Source organism: Schistocerca serialis, chromosome 3 (assembly GCF_023864345.2).
Source record: "Schistocerca serialis cubense isolate TAMUIC-IGC-003099 chromosome 3, iqSchSeri2.2, whole genome shotgun sequence".
Lineage (NCBI taxonomy): Eukaryota > Metazoa > Arthropoda > Insecta > Orthoptera > Acrididae > Schistocerca > Schistocerca serialis.
The window spans coordinates 917,935,946-917,957,502 of record NC_064640.1 but is presented as its reverse complement, the minus strand read 5'-3'; the positions used below and the strand labels follow the sequence as shown (position 1 = coordinate 917,957,502).

At 40.7% G+C, this 21,557-nt stretch overlaps 1 protein-coding gene across 3 annotated transcripts in view; it reads left to right on the top strand.

Moving 5' to 3' along the window:
- LOC126471177 (protein sickie-like) overlaps positions 1-21,557 on the top strand; it is a 749,505-nt gene that overhangs the window by 518,688 nt on the left and 209,260 nt on the right. For all 3 annotated transcript variants that reach the window (XM_050099283.1, XM_050099285.1, XM_050099284.1), the window contains 5 exons: positions 2,693-2,868; positions 2,956-3,067; positions 3,572-4,235; positions 4,328-4,496; positions 7,869-7,985. In XM_050099283.1, the coding sequence (XP_049955240.1) occupies positions 2,693-2,868; positions 2,956-3,067; positions 3,572-4,235; positions 4,328-4,496; positions 7,869-7,985 (1,238 nt within the window). The remainder of the gene's footprint in view (positions 1-2,692; positions 2,869-2,955; positions 3,068-3,571; positions 4,236-4,327; positions 4,497-7,868; positions 7,986-21,557) is intronic.

Sequence of the window (21,557 nt, the reverse complement as noted above, 5' to 3'; positions counted from 1 at the left end):
TAAGTAGTGTGTAAGCCTAGGGACCGATGACCTTAGCAGTTTGCTCCCATAGGAACTTACCACAAATTTCCAATTTCCGCAAGTTCAAAAATATCTTGCCGTGAGACATTTAAGACCCCCCTGCCCCAATGGCAGTTATATTGGGCTCAAAACTGCTAAGTCCTACAAGGGTTCGCTCTCTCCATTTCGGGAGGGAATGAAATATGAGAAAAAAAAGAAAGAAAATAAAAAAAGAAAAATAAAAAAAAAAGAAAACGATAAAATTACAAGAACGAACGGTCAGTGGTCAGGTATCAGTGGGGCATGCGACCTGCGTCTGTGAATCTCTGAATTAGGGTATGGCCGATGTTCTGCCTCCTGTTCAGCTGAGCTTGTACTCTGTCTCTAATTACACAGACAGCGACGGGACATTAAACTCTAACCTAAACTCTAAACTTCACAGCTGCTCGCCTCCGGGTATATGGCAGGAACAATAATTGTCTGACCTGATCCTGAATAAATATTCACCATTAGCACCGTGGCACTTCAGTTCTTCATAACTCTATGCTCTCTTTCACCATTAAAAAGGAGCATTATCATATACAACTTACTTGAATATCATCAACGCTTTTACCAACAAAATTACGAAGATCAACAGAAAAATAAATCCGAAGCGGTATAAATTCACCATATCAGCATCCATACTCGGCAAACCATTGTGAAGCGATGGCGAAGGGTACTTCTTATTGTACCAGTTATTAGGGTATCTTCCCGTTCCATTTGCATATGGAGCGTGGGAAGAATGCCAATGAACATAAGTCTGTCACCTGCTTTACCTATCTGATCGTTCCATTCCTTATTGCTCCTGTACTTGCTGTAATTAATCTAATCTTCTCACAATCACCATGGGAGCGATACGTAGGTGGTTGCAGTATCTTCCTAGAGGCATCATTTAATGCTGTTTCTTGAAACTTTGCCAGTCGGCTGGCTCGGGACAGTTTTTAGTCTATCTTCAGGTCTTTGCCATTTCAGTTTTTTCAACATTTCTATGACACTCTCCGATGTGTCAAATAAACCTGTGACCATTCATCTGCCCTTCTTCGTGTACGTTCTGCATCCTCTGTTGGCCCTAGTTATTAGGCCTACAGGGGCTGCACACTGTAGCAATATTCTAGGATGGGTAGCACGAGTGAATTGTGAGCAATCTGCTATGTAGACTGATTGCATTTTCCTCATATTCTTCCAATGGACCGAAGTCTGTCACCTGCTTTACCTACGACTGAGCCTATGTGATCGTTCCAATCCTTATTGCTACTAACGAGGGGACCTTCTGGGAGGTGCATCGAGTTATGAGCTCCCACTTCGCCTGCTTATAGTGTGGGTAGGCACCTATCACACCCTAAAATTGTTGGTGTCAGTGCGAGGGTCCAAGGTTCGGTTCTGAGTAGAGTGGGTGGGCTGTCACAGTCTTATCATCTCTATCCCTCCCCCCCCCCCCCCCCCTCTCCCACCCCAAATATATCTTACGCTCTCACTCACATTTAATGTGCCACAGATGTCTATGATTTCAACAATAATAAATATAAAAACAGTTTCAGTATTAATTTGTTTTACATCAATGGTTAGTACAGCACTTTTGCTTTTTAGGGGAGTTGGAAGGGCTCATGACACACACGGCCACTTCCCCCCTTGGATCCTCGCCTGCGGAAACATCTTATAGAGGCGCACAGAAGTTGTGGATTCGGGAGCAGATAATGTCCTTTCACATAGGTTACATCAAAGACAAAAGCGGGCCATAGTTGGACCTATATTTAAACGAGACTATGAGAGGATGTAACTGTATCATAATATTGTCAGACTTTTCAACGGAGCATATAATATGGATCTCTTACAAATCGTGACAGTGTTGTGCCATACCAGGACTCGATCGAGGGCCTCTTCTCCCTTCCGTGGACTCGGTTCCGTCGCGGCACATAGTAGCTGTCTGTCAGAAGGGCTCATGACTGTACGCTCCGCTGCAGAGTGCAAGATTCTTCCTAGTGCACTCGGTTCCTGTTGCTCAGTTGCTTTTGAATCCAGTCATATTTTTGTAACATCGAGGGATAACATCTAACAATTCAGTAGTTGTTTACTATACCAACAGTTGTTCGACACCGTGAAAAGTTTTAATCGCTCCTATCTGAAGTATTTTAATTCCTTATTTGAGTATCAATCAAACAATAAAACACTGATTTATATTGTATTGTTTCCATAACAAGACAGACCTTGCCTGCAATCTGAAGAAACCGCTTTGTTACGTTTGTCGCCACAGATGAAGTGTGATGTCTCTCGCACATTTCAAAGAATTTAGTTCATTAAAGAGACGTTGTGAGGCTGTCACTTGTGCGAAGATTAGGCTTATGTTTGTATATTTGTTTTGCGTGCCGTGCGTGATTTAGTGTTCAATGCGTAAAGTAAAGTTCGATAACTGTCAGACAACGCTGAAGAGACGAAAAATGACTGTGACAAGTACACTGATCGCGCAGTCAGCTCATGTGTGTTTGCTGTACAAAAGCTATAGAAAGACGGCGCGAAGTTTAACTGTGTGTCATTTGCATGGTTCGATCAGAGAAACATACTTCAGATTTCAGGAAAGGCTGTACTGCTATTCGTAACATTATTCTGTATATTTACTTACAAGTGAAACTACAAATGAAGATATTGTGTTTTACAGTACAAGGAGTAACACCCCACCAAATAGTAACCGATCGTCCGTAAGACAGCCTGCTGGAGGTTTGAGTAGCCCGTACAGTTTACCGACCAACAATCAGATACCAGCGGGTAAAAACGCTATGCTTGATAAGCTGAAGATTTTTAACTCAAAGGAAAAAATTGAAAGGGTAAAAGGAGGTACGACCCGTGACAACTTTTCGCCGTTTCGATTTAAAGAAAAACAGAAAGTGACTGCATTCGTGAAGCTGATATTTCTTTATTTAGGTAATGCCGTCGTTTCGAAGAGAACATCGAGTTCAAGTGGCTTCAGTTCTGCGAGATCAGAAAAGAGCGATTCTTCAACCAGCCTGTGTAGTGATGTCAAAACAGCAACAAGGTAAAAGAGATACTTCATGTTACGTATACGTTACGCATATATTTGTAAGGGTGAAGATGCTCTTTCTGCATCTCCACATGATTACTCATAAATTTCTATTCACAGGCATTTATCTTTCCCGTCAAGATAACAGAGGTTTCAATAACTCCAAACTTTTTTTTTTTAGACAGAAGCTACTTGCAGGCAGGAGACGTACTGTTTGTAAAATACGTGTTCCAGGCCAGGCACAATAGAAAAAGTGTTGTAAATAAAGCTACTAAATTGTAAAGTTAATCGTACGTAACTAAGAGGTTCGTGAGGTGTAAAGTTGGATAGAGGCCCATGTAGTATTTGCAAATTTTAATACTCAGGCCAAATAAGAGTATGCCAAAAGTGTTCTCTTTACGATATGATAAGGGAATTTTCTGTTAACTATTAAAATTAAACTTTTTTTCAATTTTATGTTCGTAATAGTAAAGTAAATATCAAAACTGAAATTACTTTGATTATGATCTTGCTTTTCAGTGCTCCATTACCTTGCAACGATGGACCCAGCCCAAAATCTGTTGTGCGTGGGCTCAGGAATAAACTTGTGAAAAGCAGTTCACCAAAAACTGCTCGTAAAAATGATTCACCAAAACAAACACATCGCAATGTTCCAAAAGTTAACAATGAGACTGAAGTGAGAGGAAGCAGATCTGATATTGGAAGTAAAATGCCAGACTTCCACTATGCAGAAATTGATAATCCTATTAAACAATCAAAAATTTCTAATTTAATTCAGCCAAAGACATCCAAATTGAATACTACTTCTGGTGGTAGCAGTATCCCTAAACCCATGGCTGCTATTAAAGGAACAAGTAAAACAAATAAAGATGAAACTCCTACAATTCCAACTAAACCAGCACTGCCACCTCGGCAGAAACAGTTTGGTTGGGATGACAACTCAAGTGGTGCTGTCAGTGTAGCAATGGTCTCGCCAATGCCAAATATTGCATCAGCTGAATCTGGCACCAAAATGAGTGAATCTAGTAATTCAACTTCAAATTCAACTGGTCGATCAATCTCATCTGATAGCAGTGTAATTTTCCAGCCAAGTTCAGAGAGTGGCAGTGATGGAGGAAAGGGGCCTGAAATAGCAAAGCCACTGTCAAAAATGATAGAGACCACTTTTGACAACTCCAATAAGGTAATTTCCATTATCTGCACAATTTTCATCATGTAAAAATATCTTATGAAAATAGTATTTTATATATTGTCCAAAGCAACTTTTTTGTTCAGATAATAACGCAGGAAACCAGGACAGCACAATCGAGGGAAACAACCTTTGGTGAAGAAGAAGAAAGTATGATGAATGTGAAGCCTATGCAGCCATTATTGAGAGGCTATACAGGTGGTCTTATAGTTCCAGGCCACACCATTTCTCCCAGTCTTCATATTTCCCACTTAGGTAAATAACAATACTGTTTGTGTAATATAATTAGTGTAACTCATAAATAATGCTTAAGTGTACACATATATTTGGTAATATCTTGTTGGAAAATTACTTGATTTAAATGACAGCTTTCATCTCCTAGTATCATGAATTTTATACATCCAGTCTTATGCTCCAAGCAATCTGTAGGTCTATATTTGAAATAAGTTAATGGAAGTCATGCAGAAAATGTGCCTTTATTTCTGTTTGCTACACTAATACACCTAATATAAGTTTTTTTCTTTTTCTAAGAATACTATCTTTTCTGCATATGTCACTGAAATTCGAGGAACCTCCTGACACTCATTTTATGTCTTTCTGATAAAAGTCTTAAATCAAAGTAACTCAGGCAGAATTGTGCTGAAGTGTTGCTGGCTTATACTTTAATGATTTGCAGCATAAGTAATGCATCAAGTACAGAGGACATTGCTTCAAATACTATCATCTGTGGCTCAGAGAATGTTTAAATAATGGTTTTTGATTATAAGCCAATGCAGAGATGCTTGTAGAACAACGGAATGAGTTTAAGGATAGAACAGAAAAGGATATGCAGAGAGAATGAACAGGCTGTTTTCTTTGTTCTGACTTTTTGTAGCCAATGTAAGTTTAAACCATAACAAATACTTGAAAGCAGAGAACATCAAAGAAATATGATTCACTGTTGATTTCACAGTATAACACAGAAAGAGTTACATCCAAGCACAAAAGAGGATCCATAGAAATGAACCTGTGAGTTACGTAATTCTATACATCAAATATCCTGTTTGATACACTGGTAAAATTCTGGACTTCTAATAGAGAGGAACTGGGTTCAGGTGTTGATTAGCCATTCATATTTACACTTACCATGGAACTGATATAATAAATGTGATAGTATTCCATTCTAGCAAATGTATTGCCAACCTTAGAACAACCTACAAATGTACAAGAGATTTTAAAATTATGGATTGAGTGTGAAATTATGACACTATTCAGTGTTTTTTAGTTGTGAGGGAAGTCAACATGTAAATGTAAAAGAACTTTGGGGGGAGTCAGATGGTACAGTTATGGATATCCTGAGGGCCACAGTGAGCTCTAAAAGATTTATATTTATAATGCAGTGAATAAATATAAATATTTAACTGATTCCTAAAGAAATTATAACTTACCATAGAAGGTGGGATACTGAATATCCCACACGCCTACTCATGCAAAAAAAATTGGCACGCCAACTCGAATGTTAGAAAACATAATTACAGTCATCCATGGTGTGCCCATGGTGGAATTTACCTTAGTTTACAGCTTATGACTTATTGTTGAAAATGGAACATAACTCACTTAAGAATTTATAGGCATGGGTTTAATGTGTGATGTAACTGTATGTAGTGCCCAGAAAGTGGAACTAATATACAGAGAAATATTTTCCTTTGCCAAAGGAAATTTATCACTGTGAATGGAAATTTACAAATAACTTGGTTGTTAAATCCAAAGGCAGCTGGCCAGTGTTCTTGCCAAAGATTTGTTCACACAGTTAATTTGAGGAAATTGTATAATGTAAGAATAAGTTAATCAAGAAGCATCTATTAACTTGCTTGTGTATTTCGTACTTTAAAGCATGCACCGTGGAGAATACTAATGGAGAGCAGGAATTAAATTCTCATCAAAATCATGGCATGCAAGTGATGAAATCAAATAATTTTGAACCCAGAGGTTAGTCCTGTCTGTGGATTATCATGCAATACATGCTTTGAGAACACTGGTCGCCAATTTAAATATTTGCTATAAGGTTTAACCCCTTTGTGCTAATTAAAAAAAAAACCCTAGCTGTTCATGTCAGGTCAGTGGTCTCTTACATCAAAATATTCAGTATAGGACTGACTACTACACCATGTGATCAAAAATATCCAGATGCCCCCAAAAACAAACGTTTTTCATATTAGGTGCATTGTGCTGTCACCTACTGCCAGGTACTCCATATCAGCAACCTCAGCAGTCATTAGACATCGTGAGAGAGCAGAATGGGGCACCCCACAGAACTCACGGACTTCGAACGAGGTCAGGTGATTGGGTGTCACTTGTGTTATATGCCTGTACACAAGATTTCCACACTCCCAAACATCCATATGTCCACTGTTACCAGTGCGATAATGATGTGGAAATGTGAAGGGACACGAACAGCACAAAAGTGTACAGGCTGACCTCCTCCGTTGACTGACAGAGACCGCCGACAGTTGAAGAGGGTCGTAATGTGTAATAGGCAGACATCTATCCAGACCACCACACAGGAATTCCAAACTGCATCAGGATTCACTGCAAGTACTATGACAGTTAGGTGGGATGTGAGAAAACTTGGATTTCATGGTCAAGCAGGTGCTCATAAGCCACACACCATGCCAGTAAATGCCAAACAACACCTTGCTTGGTGTAAGGTGCATAAACATTGGATGATTGAACAGTGGAAAAACATTGTGTGGGGTGACAACTCACGGTACACAATGTGGCGATCCATGGCAGGGTGTGGTTATGGCGAATGCCTGGTGAATGTCATCTGCCAACATGTTTAGTGCCAACAGTAAAATTCGCAGGTGTTGGTGTTATAGTGTGGTCATGTTTTTCGTGGAGGGAGCTTGCAACCGTTGTTGTTTTGCATGGCACTATCACAGCACACACCTACAGTGATGTTTTAAGCACCTTCTTGCTTCCCACTATTGAAGAGCGGTTGGGGATGGCAATTGCATCTTTCAACACGATCGAGCACCTGTTCATAATGCATTCCTGTGGCGGAGTGGTTACACAACAGTAACATCCCTGTAATAGACTGGCGTGCACAGAGTCCTGACATGAATCATATAGAACACCTTTGGGATGTTTTGGAACGCCGATTTCGTTCCAAGCCTCACCGACCGACATTTATACCTCTCCTTAGTGCAGCACTCTGTGAAGAATGGGCTGCCATTCCCCAAGAAACGCTCCAGCACCTGATTGAAGGTATGCCTGCGAGAGTGGAAGCTGTGATCAAGGCTAATGGTGGGCAAACACCGTACTGAATTCCAGCATTACCGATGGAGGGCACCACGAACTTGTAAGTCATTTTCAGCCAGGTGTCTGGATACTTTTGATCACATACTGTATTTGTGTAATTTTGACCCTAATGATTTGGGACCCACTATATACTTTAAGAAAATGCATCTAATACTCATCACGTTTCTTAGTATTTCATTCAGATTATGTTTCTGGTCATCAGAAGAAGTGACCTGTTACTCGTAATAGTGCCAATGTGTTGTTGGACCTTCCATTGTCCCAAATATTTCAAAAGAAACATTATTTGGAGTTTTAGCCCAGTAGTAAATCTTTTTTTCTTTTTTTCAGGTTTCCAAAATGAAGTTAAATGCCTAAACTACCCTTCAGAAATGAATATATCCACTGATTTAAAAAGAGGAGTTGGTGATGGAGGCTACTGTGATACAGATTTAAGAAATTCTTCAGGTATATAATGTGCATTAGTTTGTCATTGATAGCTTGTCAGATTTTTATTTCGGATCATTTCTTATCAGCTTAACTGATGGCCTATCCCTGAAATAAATTTGTCATGTGACAGAACTAGCTTTACCTTGTGAGATGATTTAGACCAAATTAATGGCGATTAAATTCCACTAGTTTAATTTGTTGTGTGCCTCTCAGCTGTGGACACTTCTGGGCACGACACAGGAAGTAACATCAGAATGGTCCTTCATGACTTTCCCAGAAGTCAACATCGCCCGATGGCCTGTATATTCCTCCAGGGTGATCTGCTCCTGTATCATATTGGACTTTGCAAAAAGCAGATTGAGATAAATGCATTTAACAAGTCAGTAAATGAGTTCCTTCCATACTGAAGTAATACTCAGTTTCTGAGGGCTGGCACATTTACTGCCAAAAACAGCATACCTAGAGGGTACCATGAGAAGGACATTCCTGGATGGAATCAAGAGATAACCAGTTGGTTCATAAATTCATGTAACTTGGAGATCAAGAAACAGCTATGGATTTGATGAATTCCTTGAATGAATGAAGGAGAGAAATATGGCACAAAGAAATCAGGATTCTTGACTTTGGACACTTGTTCAGAAGCTGGGACACAAAGATGCCAACAGTGTCCTGCAACACATTTGCCAGTCACTTTGAGAGAGAATCTAAGTCAGAAAGGGAACAAACATAGACCCAGACCACTGCCTGACAAGAATAAAACTATGTTTAAAACGTCAGATGTTTACAACAAAGAAAACACAAATCCCCAAATTTGATACCAGCAGGCTCCAACCGTCTATCGTGGAAGACATAGAAAAAGAGCACTCAAACAATTGACAACAACATAAAAACAAATTGATCGAAACAGCACCAACACTAATTCCTCTGCAGAAAAGGAAAAAGTGCCCTTGGTGGAATAAGGAATGTGAATATGCAATTCAGTCTCGATGGGATGCATAAAACAACTGGAACAGCGATAAGACAGAAGATAACTACAAGGAATTCCTGACAGTGGAGAGAGAGAGAGAGAGAGAGAGAGAGAGAGAGAGAGAGAGAGAGAGAGAGAGAGAGAGAGAGGGAGAGCTAATTCAATCAGAAAGATCAAAAGGATGTCTGGAAAGGGTCAACTGCTCAAAATCAAGAAATACTTTGAAAGAAACAACTTACAAAAGTTTAATAAGAACTTCAAAACTAAGCTCATAGGATATCAACCACAGTCTCTGCTACAAGAAAGAACATGGAGAATTGGCCCTAAACAACCAAGAAAACTGCAAGTAACTTGCCAAATATTCCAAAGAACTACTTAACTGCCCAGAACCGACACAATGGATCCCATCACAAAACCTGTGAACACTAATCTAATTCCTTTATCACCAGATGAAAAAGAAATAGCCACGCAGACCAAAAGACTAAAAACAATTAAGTGTTGGGGGAAGATGGAATCGTAGCAGAAATCCTCAAGTCAGCAGGCTCGGACACCATAAAAGAAATCATCAAAATACAAGACATTTGGACAACAAAACAAATTCCTGGAGAAAAATAAAACATGTAAATAATTGGAGGGGAATCTCATTAATATCGTTTGCATACAAAGTTATATCTCTGTGTCTTCTCAATAGAGCACAGAAACAATTTGTACCAAACATTGGAGAATACCAGACCATTTGTGTCCAGAGCGAATCTTGACCCTAAAGCTAATCTTTAGAAATCAGAGAATTTGTACCAAAAATTTAGTCTGCACATTTTGTGGTTTAAAAAAAAGTCTATGACTCAGGTGAGCATGAATCAGTCTGCTAAATATTGAAAAAGCAAAGTCTAGAGCTACAAATACTTGGAATCATAAAACGGACGTTGACAGTTACAAACTCCAAAGTTAAATTTATTGAAGAACTCTCAGTTCCTTTTGAAAACATAATACAGGTAAGACAAGGAGATGGGCTGTTCTGTTACATTTCAACTGTGTCCTTGAGAAAATGATATACAGGAATAGCACTAACAGAAATCAATCCTCGAAATTGAAAAGCCAACCACTTCAGGCAGTTGCAAGTTATCTATAGATTACCTAGCATTTGCAGAGAATTTAGCAATATTAATTCACGACATTTCATCAGCCCAAAATCAAATTGAACTCAGGAGAGAAACAGCAGAAAAAGTTGATCTCCAGGTATCATTTGAAAATACAGAGTTCATGACCTGCAACATAGAAGCACCAAAATTCATGGAGATGAAATATGGCAAAATTAAATGAGTTCCACAATTTAATTATATCAGTGAAAACATTCAGGAAAATGGAATCAAGACAAAAGCAAATGAAATTAGATGCCAAGTGATGGAAACTGGATGCTGGCTTACACAGAATAACTGCAATATAAAATTCTTTCCAAGCATATTGAATGAAGAATACAGTAATCAAATGAGAATGCCTCTGTTGATGAGGAACACTTATTATGGGACAGGAAAATAGACAATGAAAACATTGAGAAAAAGGAATGCAAAACCCTAAGAAAAATTATAGGCCCAAAATGTGTAGATGAATAATATCACCTCGGAATCAATCAGGAATCAAACGACACACAAATATCCATAGTGGCATTAGAAAGTACAGGGTAAGATTCTATGGACACATTAAAAGAATGAATGAGGACAGACTTACAAAACAAATATTCAATTTTTTAACCAAAGTAGCAATCCAAAATGATGCAATGAAGTGGGTTGGCAAGTTTGAAACTGATTTGAAATTGGCAAGAATTGCTTCAGATGATGTCCAAATTCATGAAATCTTCAGCTCCAAAATTCACAAGTGACATATTGACCAGAAGGAAGAACCAAAGAAGAAGACTGGAACAACATTGTCTGAAGAGAAAAAGGAATCCAACAGGAAGAGAATGAAAGAAATATGGGCACAAAGGAAGGCAAATGACCACCTTTAAGTACTTTGGATAGTCCTAATAGGCTTTTGACAGTAATAATAATAATAATAATAATAATAATAAGAAATGATGTTTTGCTAAGTTTTGTCATGTCACAAATTACTTACGTAATGAATCTTTTCATAATGATATTATCCCAATCAGTCTAAAATACGCTATTGTCAAACCACATCACAAACAATTAGATAAAAGAATGGTAAAGAATTACTGATGCACCTCATAATTGCTAGCATTTTCAAAGGCTTTTGACATCATGTACAGTAGAATGTAAAAATAGTTCAAATAGAATGTAAAAATAGTTAAAAAAATCCTCAGTAACAAACAGTTTGGATTTAAAAAATGACTGTCAACAGAACAGGTTATATTTATCTTAATAGATGATATACTAGTAACAATGAATAAGAGATTATTACAGGAGGAATGTCTTGTGACTTACGTAAGGCTGTTGATGTTGTGAGTTGTGACATCCTCATGCAAAACCTAAACTATTACAAAATAGAAGACAAGCTGGTTCATGGTTTTTACCCCTTCCATATAATAGAAAGCATTTTGTGTCAGTTCCCTGTTGATCACATAGCAATAGGCACCGGGAAATAGACGCAATGAAACCAAATGTATCATGTTTCCTTTCTTGTTCTGATATACATAAAAGATCTTCCATATCATAAGATGTAAATTTTGTCCCTTTTGCTGGTGATACAAGGGAGGATTAAAAAATATTACCAGTCTTGTTACTGAATGGCATCCATTGAAATATAAGGAGATAAATGGATTATCACTAACTTTTGACATAAGTCAGTACATACAAATTAAGATTAAAGATAGTTTACATTCCTTATCAGTAAACTCACATACTAGAATTTATAAAACACCTTAGTTCAGCTGTGTTTTCAGCTCACATTATTAGTGTTGCAGGTGATTTAAGAATGAATAAATTAGTTTACTTTGCATATGCGTTTACTAAGCTCTCCCCCTCTTTTCTTTTTTTTTTTTTTTTTTTTTTTTTTTTAAAGGGAAGGTTATGTGCAGTAGCAGTGTGTTATAAAAGCATACTGCAGAGATCCCTTCAAAAAATATTTGCTATATTGACATATATTCATTAATGTCATAGTTGTTAGCAGTATTTATATTTCCCAAAAAAAGGGCAAAACATAGTGCTGGGACCTAAAACAACCTGACCAAGAACTTCAAGGATTTAACACCAACACAGAAAGAAGTAAGCCACATGCATGTACATGTATTCACAACCTGTTAGAACAAATTACCTGAAAATGCCTACACAGTGCCAGTAAATAAATTTAAAACTAGTCTTTCCAGGTGCATCAAGAGTAAAGTGATTTACTCTGCTCAAGAGTTCTTTGAGTATGCGACAAATGGCCCAGTTTCCTTATGAGAATGAACTATAAATTAACTGCAAACTATACATATGCCACACTGTGCAAATATGTTATTACTGTTTCATGTACTTATTGTTAATTATCTGTTTGATTACTTATTTGTCATTCACTGAACTATGGAGTTCATTTATCTGGTAATTGATCTATTAGGAAACTTCTTGTTGTTATCGACATTTGCACAAAAATGTATATTATCCATCTTGGATTATTATATTGTCACGCAGAAGAAGGTGTAAGTAGATGAATGATAAACACTAACTTCACTTAATGCTGGTTTATTCAGCACTTCAACATACAAGAGCATGGAGTGAACTGCCTCTGGCCAGAACATATACAGTATATATACAGCTACAGAACATTCCTGTACAATGCTTCTTGAAATTTGTGGATACTTCTAGAATGTACTCGAATGAATATAGAAATTAAATCTCTACAGTCCAGGTGAGTTTTGAACTCACGACCCTCCATGTCACAGCTTAGTATCATACCCACTACACCATGGTGCTACTCAGCTTCTTCTGTGACATTGCTCCCCCCTTAAGCGAACAGCGTCTCAGTGTTACGTCCTCCTAGTCCGGGAACGAATCATCAGTCCCGCTTACTCTGACTCCCGATGACTGATACTCGCCCTGGCAGTGATCTTCTTAGAACTTCTCTTGTCGCTACACTCATTGTCACCTTTCTGCTTGTTGCCGGTCACTGGAGCTTTGACTTTACCCTGGGTTGCAGGATCCATATAGGGCTTCATTCAAAGGACATGGACCATATCTCTGATCATTCGTCGTCATGTGTCGGGGTCGAAATCTTCAACTTCATAAGTAACATCAGACAACTGTCTTGCAACCCTATAAGGTCCAAAGTAGCGCCTGAGGAGCTTCTCAGAGAGACCAACCGTCTGAACAGGAGTGAAGATCCAGACGAGGTCACCAGGCTGGTAAACATCAGGGGGTTGCTTGCATCATACCTTCACCGATCATTTTTTTGAGCCTGCAGCATGCGGAGTCGAGCTAACTGTTGAGCTTCCTCAGCTCTGGTTAACACCTGGCCAATGGAGTTGTCATCCACGTCATCAGGATGTAACGGAAACAGAGTGTCCATCATCGTAGTTGCTTCATGCCCATGCACCAGGAAAAATGGTGTAAATCCTATGGTGTTATGTTTGGTAGTGTTGTAGGCAAACGTCATGAAAGGTAGCACCTCATCCCAGTTGCTCTGCTCAACATTGACGAGCATTGTGAGACCTGAGTTTCTCCTGGCGTATACAACTTTCAAATAACTTCCGGGAATTCAGTCAGGTAACACTTTCAGCGACCGCCGATATTTCGGTGGGAGAACACCCCGCCATTTTCAAGGCAAACTGCAACGGACAGGCGGCGTACATGCAAATTTAATACCTCGGTTCTCGGACAGAAGCAGGAAAGACAACACACACACACTCACACACTGAACACTAGTGCCACCAAAGATGACCAAAGTCAGAGCTATCGATAGTGAGACTATGAATTCGCAGGTGAGGCAGCATTGACTCTGTTCCTCTGTTTTTTGACAAGGGAGAGAGCCGAATTCCAAACAGAGTTTAAACAGAAACCTCCATCCCTGTTAACGAGGTTGCTCGCTAATTTAATCTCAACTGCCTCCCTAATGACACTGTCCCAATAGCTGGATGTGCATGCCAATATCTCGCTGTTATTATATAACATGGGGTGACCAGTATCCAAGCAATGTTCGGCAATAGCAGATCTATTTGGCTGCTGTAATTGTGTGTGCCGTTTATGCTCAGTACATCTGTCCTCCACGGTCCTGATAGTTTGACCAATATATGCCATGCCGCAGCTACAAGGAATGCGATATACACCCGCCTTACGCAGACCAAGATCATCCTTAACGGAACTCAAAAGAGCTCTAATTTTAGATGGAGGTCGGAAAACACATTCCACATCGTATTTCCGTAAAATACGACCGATCTTATTGGACGTGTTTCCTACATAAGGCAAAAAGGCAGTAGACTTAGGTGTTGACTCAGAATTATCATCAATCACCCGATGTACAGTTGGTCGATAGCGCAACGCACGTTCAATCTGTCTATTACTATAACCATTTTGACGAAATGTAACTTCAAGATGGGACAGCTCAGCTGGCAAAGTCTCAGCGTCAGAAACGACATGTGCCCTTTGTACCAAGGTACGAAGTACCCCTTCACGCTGAGCCGAATGGTGACAACTATTAGCTTGTAAGTACAAGTCGGTGTGAGTACGTTTCCTGTAGACTGCATGTCCCAATGATCCATCATCCTTCCTCCTAACCAACACGTCGAGAAAGGGAAGGCAACCATCCTCTTCCACCTCCATGTTCGGGTGGATCGAATTCAGATGTTCTAGAAAGACATTCAAATTCTCCCTACCGTGAGGCCAAACAACGAAGGTATCGTCAACGTATCTAAAGAAACAGGCGGGTTTTAAAGGCGCCGACTCCAATGCACGTTCCTCGAAGTCTTCCATAAACAAATTTGCGATCACAGGAGAAAACGGACTACCCATCGCAAATCCATCTGTCTGCTCGTAATACTGGTCATTAAATAAAAAGTAAGTGGATGTCAACACATGCCTAAAGAGATTAGTTAAATCAGCACCAAACCTGGCTTCAATTAACCGCAACGAATCAGACAGAGGAACACGAGTGAAGAGAGAGACCACATCAAAACTCACTAAAATATCAGAGTCATTCAGCCTCAGTCCCTTCAAACGACGTAAAAAATCAGCTGAGTTCCTGATATGATGTTCACACCGTCCTACTTGTGGACTCAACAGAGAAGCAAGATGCTTGGATACACGATATGTCGGAGTGCCGATGTTACTCACTATGGCCTTCCAAAGGTTCATAAGGAAGGGGTTCCTTTCCGTCCTATAGTGAGTAACATCGGCGCTCCGACATATCGTGTATCCAAGCATCTTGCTTCTCTGTTGAGTCCACAAGTAGGACGGTGTGAACATCATATCAGGAACTCAGCTGATTTTTTACGTCGTTTGAAGGGACTGAGGCTGAATGACTCTGATATTTTAGTGAGTTTTGATGTGGTCTCTCTCTTCACTCGTGTTCCTCTGTCTGATTCGTTGCGGTTAATTGAAGCCAGGTTTGGTGCTGATTTAACTAATCTCTTTAGGCATGTGTTGACATCCACTTACTTTTTATTTAATGACCAGTATTACGAGCAGACAGATGGATTTGCGATGGGTAGTCCGTTGTCTCCTGTGATCGCAAATTTGTTTATGGAAGACTTCGAGGAACGTGCATTGGAGTCGGCGCCTTTAAAACCCGCCTGTTTCTTTAGATACGTTGACGATACCTTCGTTGTTTGGCCTCACGGTAGGGAGAATTTGAATGTCTTTCTAGAACATCTGAATTCGATCCACCCGAACATGGAGGTGGAAGAGGATGGTTGCCTTCCCTTTCTCGACGTGTTGGTTAGGAGGAAGGATGATGGATCATTGGGACATGCAGTCTACAGGAAACGTACTCGCACCGACTTGTACTTACAAGCTAATAGTTGTCACCATTCGGCTCAGCGTGAAGGGGTACTTCGTACCTTGGTACACAGGGCACATGTCGTTTCTGACGCTGAGACTTTGCCAGCTGAGCTGTCCCATCTTGAAGTTACATTTCGTCAAAATGGGTATAGTGATAGACAGATTGAACGTGCGTTGCGCTATCGACCAACTGTACATCGGGTGATTGATGATAATTCTGAGTCAACACCCAAGTCTACTGCCTTTTTGTCTTACGTAGGAAACACGTCCAATAAGATCGGTCGTATTTTACGGAAATACGATGTGAAATGTGTTTTCCGACCTCCATCTAAAATTAGAGCTCTTTTGAGTTCCGTTAAGGATGATCTTGGTCTGCGTAAGGCGGGTGTATATCGCATTCCTTGTAGCTGCGGCATGGCATATATTGGTCAAACTATCAGGACCGTGGAGGACAGATGTACTGAGCATAAACGGCACACACGATTACAGCAGCCAAATAGATCTGCTATTGCCGAACATTGCTTGGATACTGGTTACCCCATGTTATATAATAACACCGAGATATTGGCATGCACGTCCAGCTATTGGGACAGTGTCATTAGGGAGGCAGTTGAGATTAAATTAGCGAGCAACCTCGTTAACAGGGATGGAGGTTTCTGTTTAAACTCTGTTTGGAATCCGGCTCTCTCCCTTGTCAAAAAACAGAGGAACAGAGTCAATGCTGCCTCACCTGCGAATTCATAGTCTCACTATCGATAGCTCTGACTTTGGTCATCTTTGGTGGCACTAGTGTTCAGTGTTTGTGTGTGTGTGTGTGTGTGTGTGTGTGTGTGTGTGTGTGTGTGTGTGTGTGTGTTGTCTTTCCTGCTTCTGTCCGAGAACCGAGGTATTAAATTTGCATGTACGCTGCCTGTCCATTGCAGTTTGCCTTGAAAATGGCGGGGTGTTCTCCCGCCGAAATATCGGCGGTCGCTGAAAGTGTTACCTGGCTGAATTCCTGGAAGTTATTTGAAAATTGACAAGCATTGATAGCATGTCGACCAAGGTCTTATTAAGGTGTTCAGTAAGCCCGTTAGTTTGCGGATGGTTGGCAGTCATCATGTGATGACTAGTGTTGCACCGACGGTTTATCCCTGTCACACGATTTGATTGAGAAACTTTCCCTCGATTCGTAATTAATGACCTTGGGGCACCGTGTTGTAATACAATGTCTTCTACAATGAATTTGGCTACCTCGAATGCTTCAGCTGTTTTCATGGCTTTTGTAATGGCATAGCGTGTCAGATAATCAGTGTAAACAATAATCCATCTAGTGCCACTAGCAGATGTTGGAAATCATCTGACAAGGTCAATCCCAACATGCTGGAAAGGCGTTTCGGCTGGTGGAATTGGTATGAGTCAGCCAGGTGGTTTCTGAGGAACTGTCTTTCTCCTACGGCACTCTCGACAGTGCGACACATAGTGACAGACACTCCTGAATAAACGTTGCCAGAAAAATCTCTTGTGGATTCTATTGTATGTCTTAATAAATCCTAAATGTCCGGCCTCATGTGTGTCATGGAATTTCTGTAGAACACCTAAGCGCATGTGTTTAGGAATCACTGGTAGCCACCTCTGTCCAAACGGATCAAAGTTTGTCTTGCAAAGCAATCCGTTAACTACCTTAAATTATCCTTTCACATCCTCTGACCGATTTAAGGCGAGCATAATTTGAGATATCTTGGCATCCTCCTCCTGCTCAGCAGAGAGATCTTGGCGTGCAGGGGGACAGTCACTATCTTCAGCAAAGTCTTGATGGTCTTGCACAGGGTTTCTTGAGAGACAGTCGGCATCTTGGTGTTTTCTTCCACTTTTGTACACTATGGCAATGTCATACGCTTGAAGACGTAGTGCCCACCTGGCGAGTCGTCCTGTTGGATCCTTAAGACCTGTCAACCAAAAAAAGTGAATGATGGTCTGTAACAACTTTGAAAGAGATACTGTCCAAAGAGATACTGTTGAAATTTGCATATGGCCCAGATCACAGCAAGACATTCTATTTCTGTAGTTGAGTAGTTTCTCTCGGATTTTGTAAGTGTCCTAGAAGCATAGGCTATAACCTTCTCTTTTCCATCCAAAATTTGCACCAGAACAGCACCCATCCCATACCCACTGGCATCTGTGTGTAGTTCTGCAGGTGCTCACTCATCATACAGACCAGATACAGGGTCAGCCATCAGAGCTTTTCGCAGCACATCGAAAGAATCTTGTTGAGTACCACCCCAGATAAATTTAGCATCGGCTCTTAACAACTCTTGGAGTGACCTGGCTTTGATACAAAAGTCTTTGATAAAACAATAGTAATAAGAACACGATCTCTAATACTTTTAGGAATAGGAAATTCCATAATAGCTCTCACCTTTTCTGGTTCTGGCCACACCCCTTCGTTTGACACAAGGTGTCCAGGTATTTTGATTTCTTTTGCTCCAAAGACACACTTTCTTGGATTAAGTTTCATTCTGGCTTGTTGGAGACACTTAAGAATGGCTCTCAGTCTTTTTATGTGTTCATCAGATGTTTCTGAGAACACTATAATGTTATCTAAGTAACAAAGACACATCGTCTACTTCAGGTGCCTTAGAAGATTATCCATCATGTGTTCAAAAGTTACTGGTGCATTACACAAACCAGACGGCATTACCTTAAACTCATACAGGCCCTCAGGGGTGATCAATGCAGTTTTCTCCCAATCAGCCTCACCTACTTCGATTTGCCAGTATCCCGAGTACATGTCCGTGGTTGAGAAAAACTTAGCCCCCTTCAGACAATATAGTGTATCGTCAATTTGTGGAAGAGGGTAAACATCCTTTTTAGTTATCTTATTAAGCTTCCTGTAATCAACTCAAAAGTGCCAGCTGCCATCCTTCTTCCTGACAAGAACCACTGGTGATGACCATGGGCTCAGCGAAGGCTGAATGATGTCATTCTTCGTCATTTTCTCTACCTCGTCGCGAATTATTCGATGTTCTGTTGCCGACACACGGTATGCTCTCTGGCTTATTGGTTGATGGTTTCCAGTGCTAATCTGGTGCTTCACCATTGATTTGTCTCATTTGCTCTTCACCTGTGGATTGAAGCATTCATAAAACTCTTGAAAAATGGCAAGTAGCTTCTTCTGTTGTTCCTTAGTGAGATCTGGTGATAGTTGAGCTAGAAGATCTTGTCTAGTAGTGGTAGCGCTAATTCTGCCCACATACTCAGCATGGGAGGTTTCTATGATGCTCAGCTGTTCAGCAATTAACGGCTCAGTGTTTGCTACACACGTGGATCTTGGAAGTATCTGCGGTTTTCGGTGACAGTTAACTATCTACAGCTCACCAACTAAACGGGTCTACAGAGGCTGGGATGACCAAGTTATTCTTCAGTGGTATGCTCTCTTATATTCCACTATAAGATCCACAGGTTGATGCATGGCATGACACATGGCAGTTACGTTTCTAGTGCTGACTGCAGGAATGATCACTTTATCCAGCATACATAGTCTCCACACACTCAGATGCATATCTTTCTGTCCACAGTATCTCATCTCATCTAGCATAATCTTTGAGTGACCACAATTTATAATTGCCTGAGAAGCTTTCAAAGTCCCATCTGAGAATGAGGTCATGACTACACTCTTGTAAGATAATGAATTCTAAGGGCTTTGTATGGCCACTTACACATGCACAAATGACACATTTTCCTGTAGGTTTTACATATTTCCCATTAGCCATCTTCAGCAGAGGTGTTTTGCTGTCGCCGAATACGGTTTTCTGCAACTGGTGACGGTACTTCTCCGAAATGAGTGAATATGATGCTCCAGAGTCCACAAGAGCTTGGGCTGGTCAGCCATCCATGAGGATATCAATGTAATTTCCTATCATTGTTGTAGTGATCAACGGTGGAGGATTTTTCTCTTCAGCGGCGTCACCTCCAAGGGAGGTCGCACCCTTTAGTTCTCCAGGTTGCGGCGACTAGGTGATCGGCTGGAGCTTCTAAACGGCAATGGAGACCTTGATTGGCATGTTGGGGAGCGTCCTTTCCAGCGGCTAGCTTGCGGCAATGGTGACCTGTGCTGTCCTGCACCCACATCTTCCTGTTCATCTTCATCGTCCCGGAGTTGGTGTCGGCTAAGATCAGTCTGCTGTCTCCTGGCATGGGCGTCGTCAAATATCCACCACCTTTCTCGACAATAGTGCACCACATGTCCCAGTCATCCGCAGTGGAAGCATACTGGTTGGTTATCCTGGGTCCTCCAGGCGTCAGTCTTCCTTGGTGCCCAAACAGGTTCCTCATGTGGCATTGTAGGAACGTAACTTCGCCTGGGTCTTGACTTTTTTACCGTGTTAAAGGGAAATGAAGGACAAGAGATTTGGTTCAATGTCTGTTCCATTTCCTCCCTTATGACCTCTTGAAGTGTCTCGGTTTTTAGCTCACCGTGCAATCCAAGTGCCTTCTGAACTTCCTCTCTCTCTATCTGATGAAGAACACTTGTGAAATCGGTTTCTTCCTCCATCACAGACATTGATACGACGTTTGGAAGCCAGTCAAACGTCTTGTGTGTAATTCTTTTTTGACGCATTGTTTCGATATACTGGCACCATTTTATGAAGTTGTCTGCTGTCGAAACCTGCTTCAGGAGTAGGGCTTGATACATGTCCTCAGCAACATCCTTCGTGAGATGAGCCACCTTATCTTCCTCCTTCATTCTAGGATCCACTATTTTACACATCTCCAAGACGTCTTGAATGTAGGATGCTGTCGTTTCTCCTGGACACTGTGCCCTGCATTTTAATTTATATTCAGCCTTGCACTTGTGTCGTTGTGCATCCCCGAAATACTTGCACAGTTCCGTATGGAATACTTCCCAGCTTGTGAACTTCTCCTTGTTGTTCTCATACCATTGCTTGGCAGTGCCCTTCAAGTAGAAAAATATGTTAGCCAAACACATGGTGTCATCTCATTTGTTAAATTTGGCTATAAACTCATATACCTTCAGGCACTTGTTTGGATCTTAGCTATCGTCACTGGAGAACCCGGAAGGATGTCTCGTGTGGTGGCACACAGTTGCTGTCGTCGTAACGTCCTCTTCTTCTTCTTCTTCTTCTTCTTCTTCTTCTTTCTCTGATAGATTTCGATCTGTTGAATATGGCTCGAACTCAGGTTTCTCGCCACGTAAACGGCGGCTCTGTCGTGGCCTGATAGGAGCCACTGTGTCATCGATAATGTGCGGTATCACAAGTGCCAATACCCAGCGTCTCGACCAGAATAATGTCATGTACAAGAAGGTGTAAGTAGATGAATGACGAGCTCTAACTTCACTTAACGAAGGTTTATTCAGCACTTCAACATAAAAGAGTGCAGAGTGAACTGCCTCCGGCCAGAACACATACAGTATATATACCGCTACAGAATATTCCAGTACAATGCTTCTTGAAATTTGTGGATACTTCTAGAATGTACTCGAACCGAATATAGAAATCAAAATTGTACAGTCCAGGTGAGTTTCGAACTCATGACCCCCCCATACCACAGTTTAGTATCATACTCACTACACCACGGTGCTACTCAGCTTCTTTTGTGACAATATGGTAGTTAATAACATTTGTCATGTTGAAGTTTATATTATTATTATTGTTGTTATTGTTATGTTAACACTGACGACACCAATTGCATGTAAAT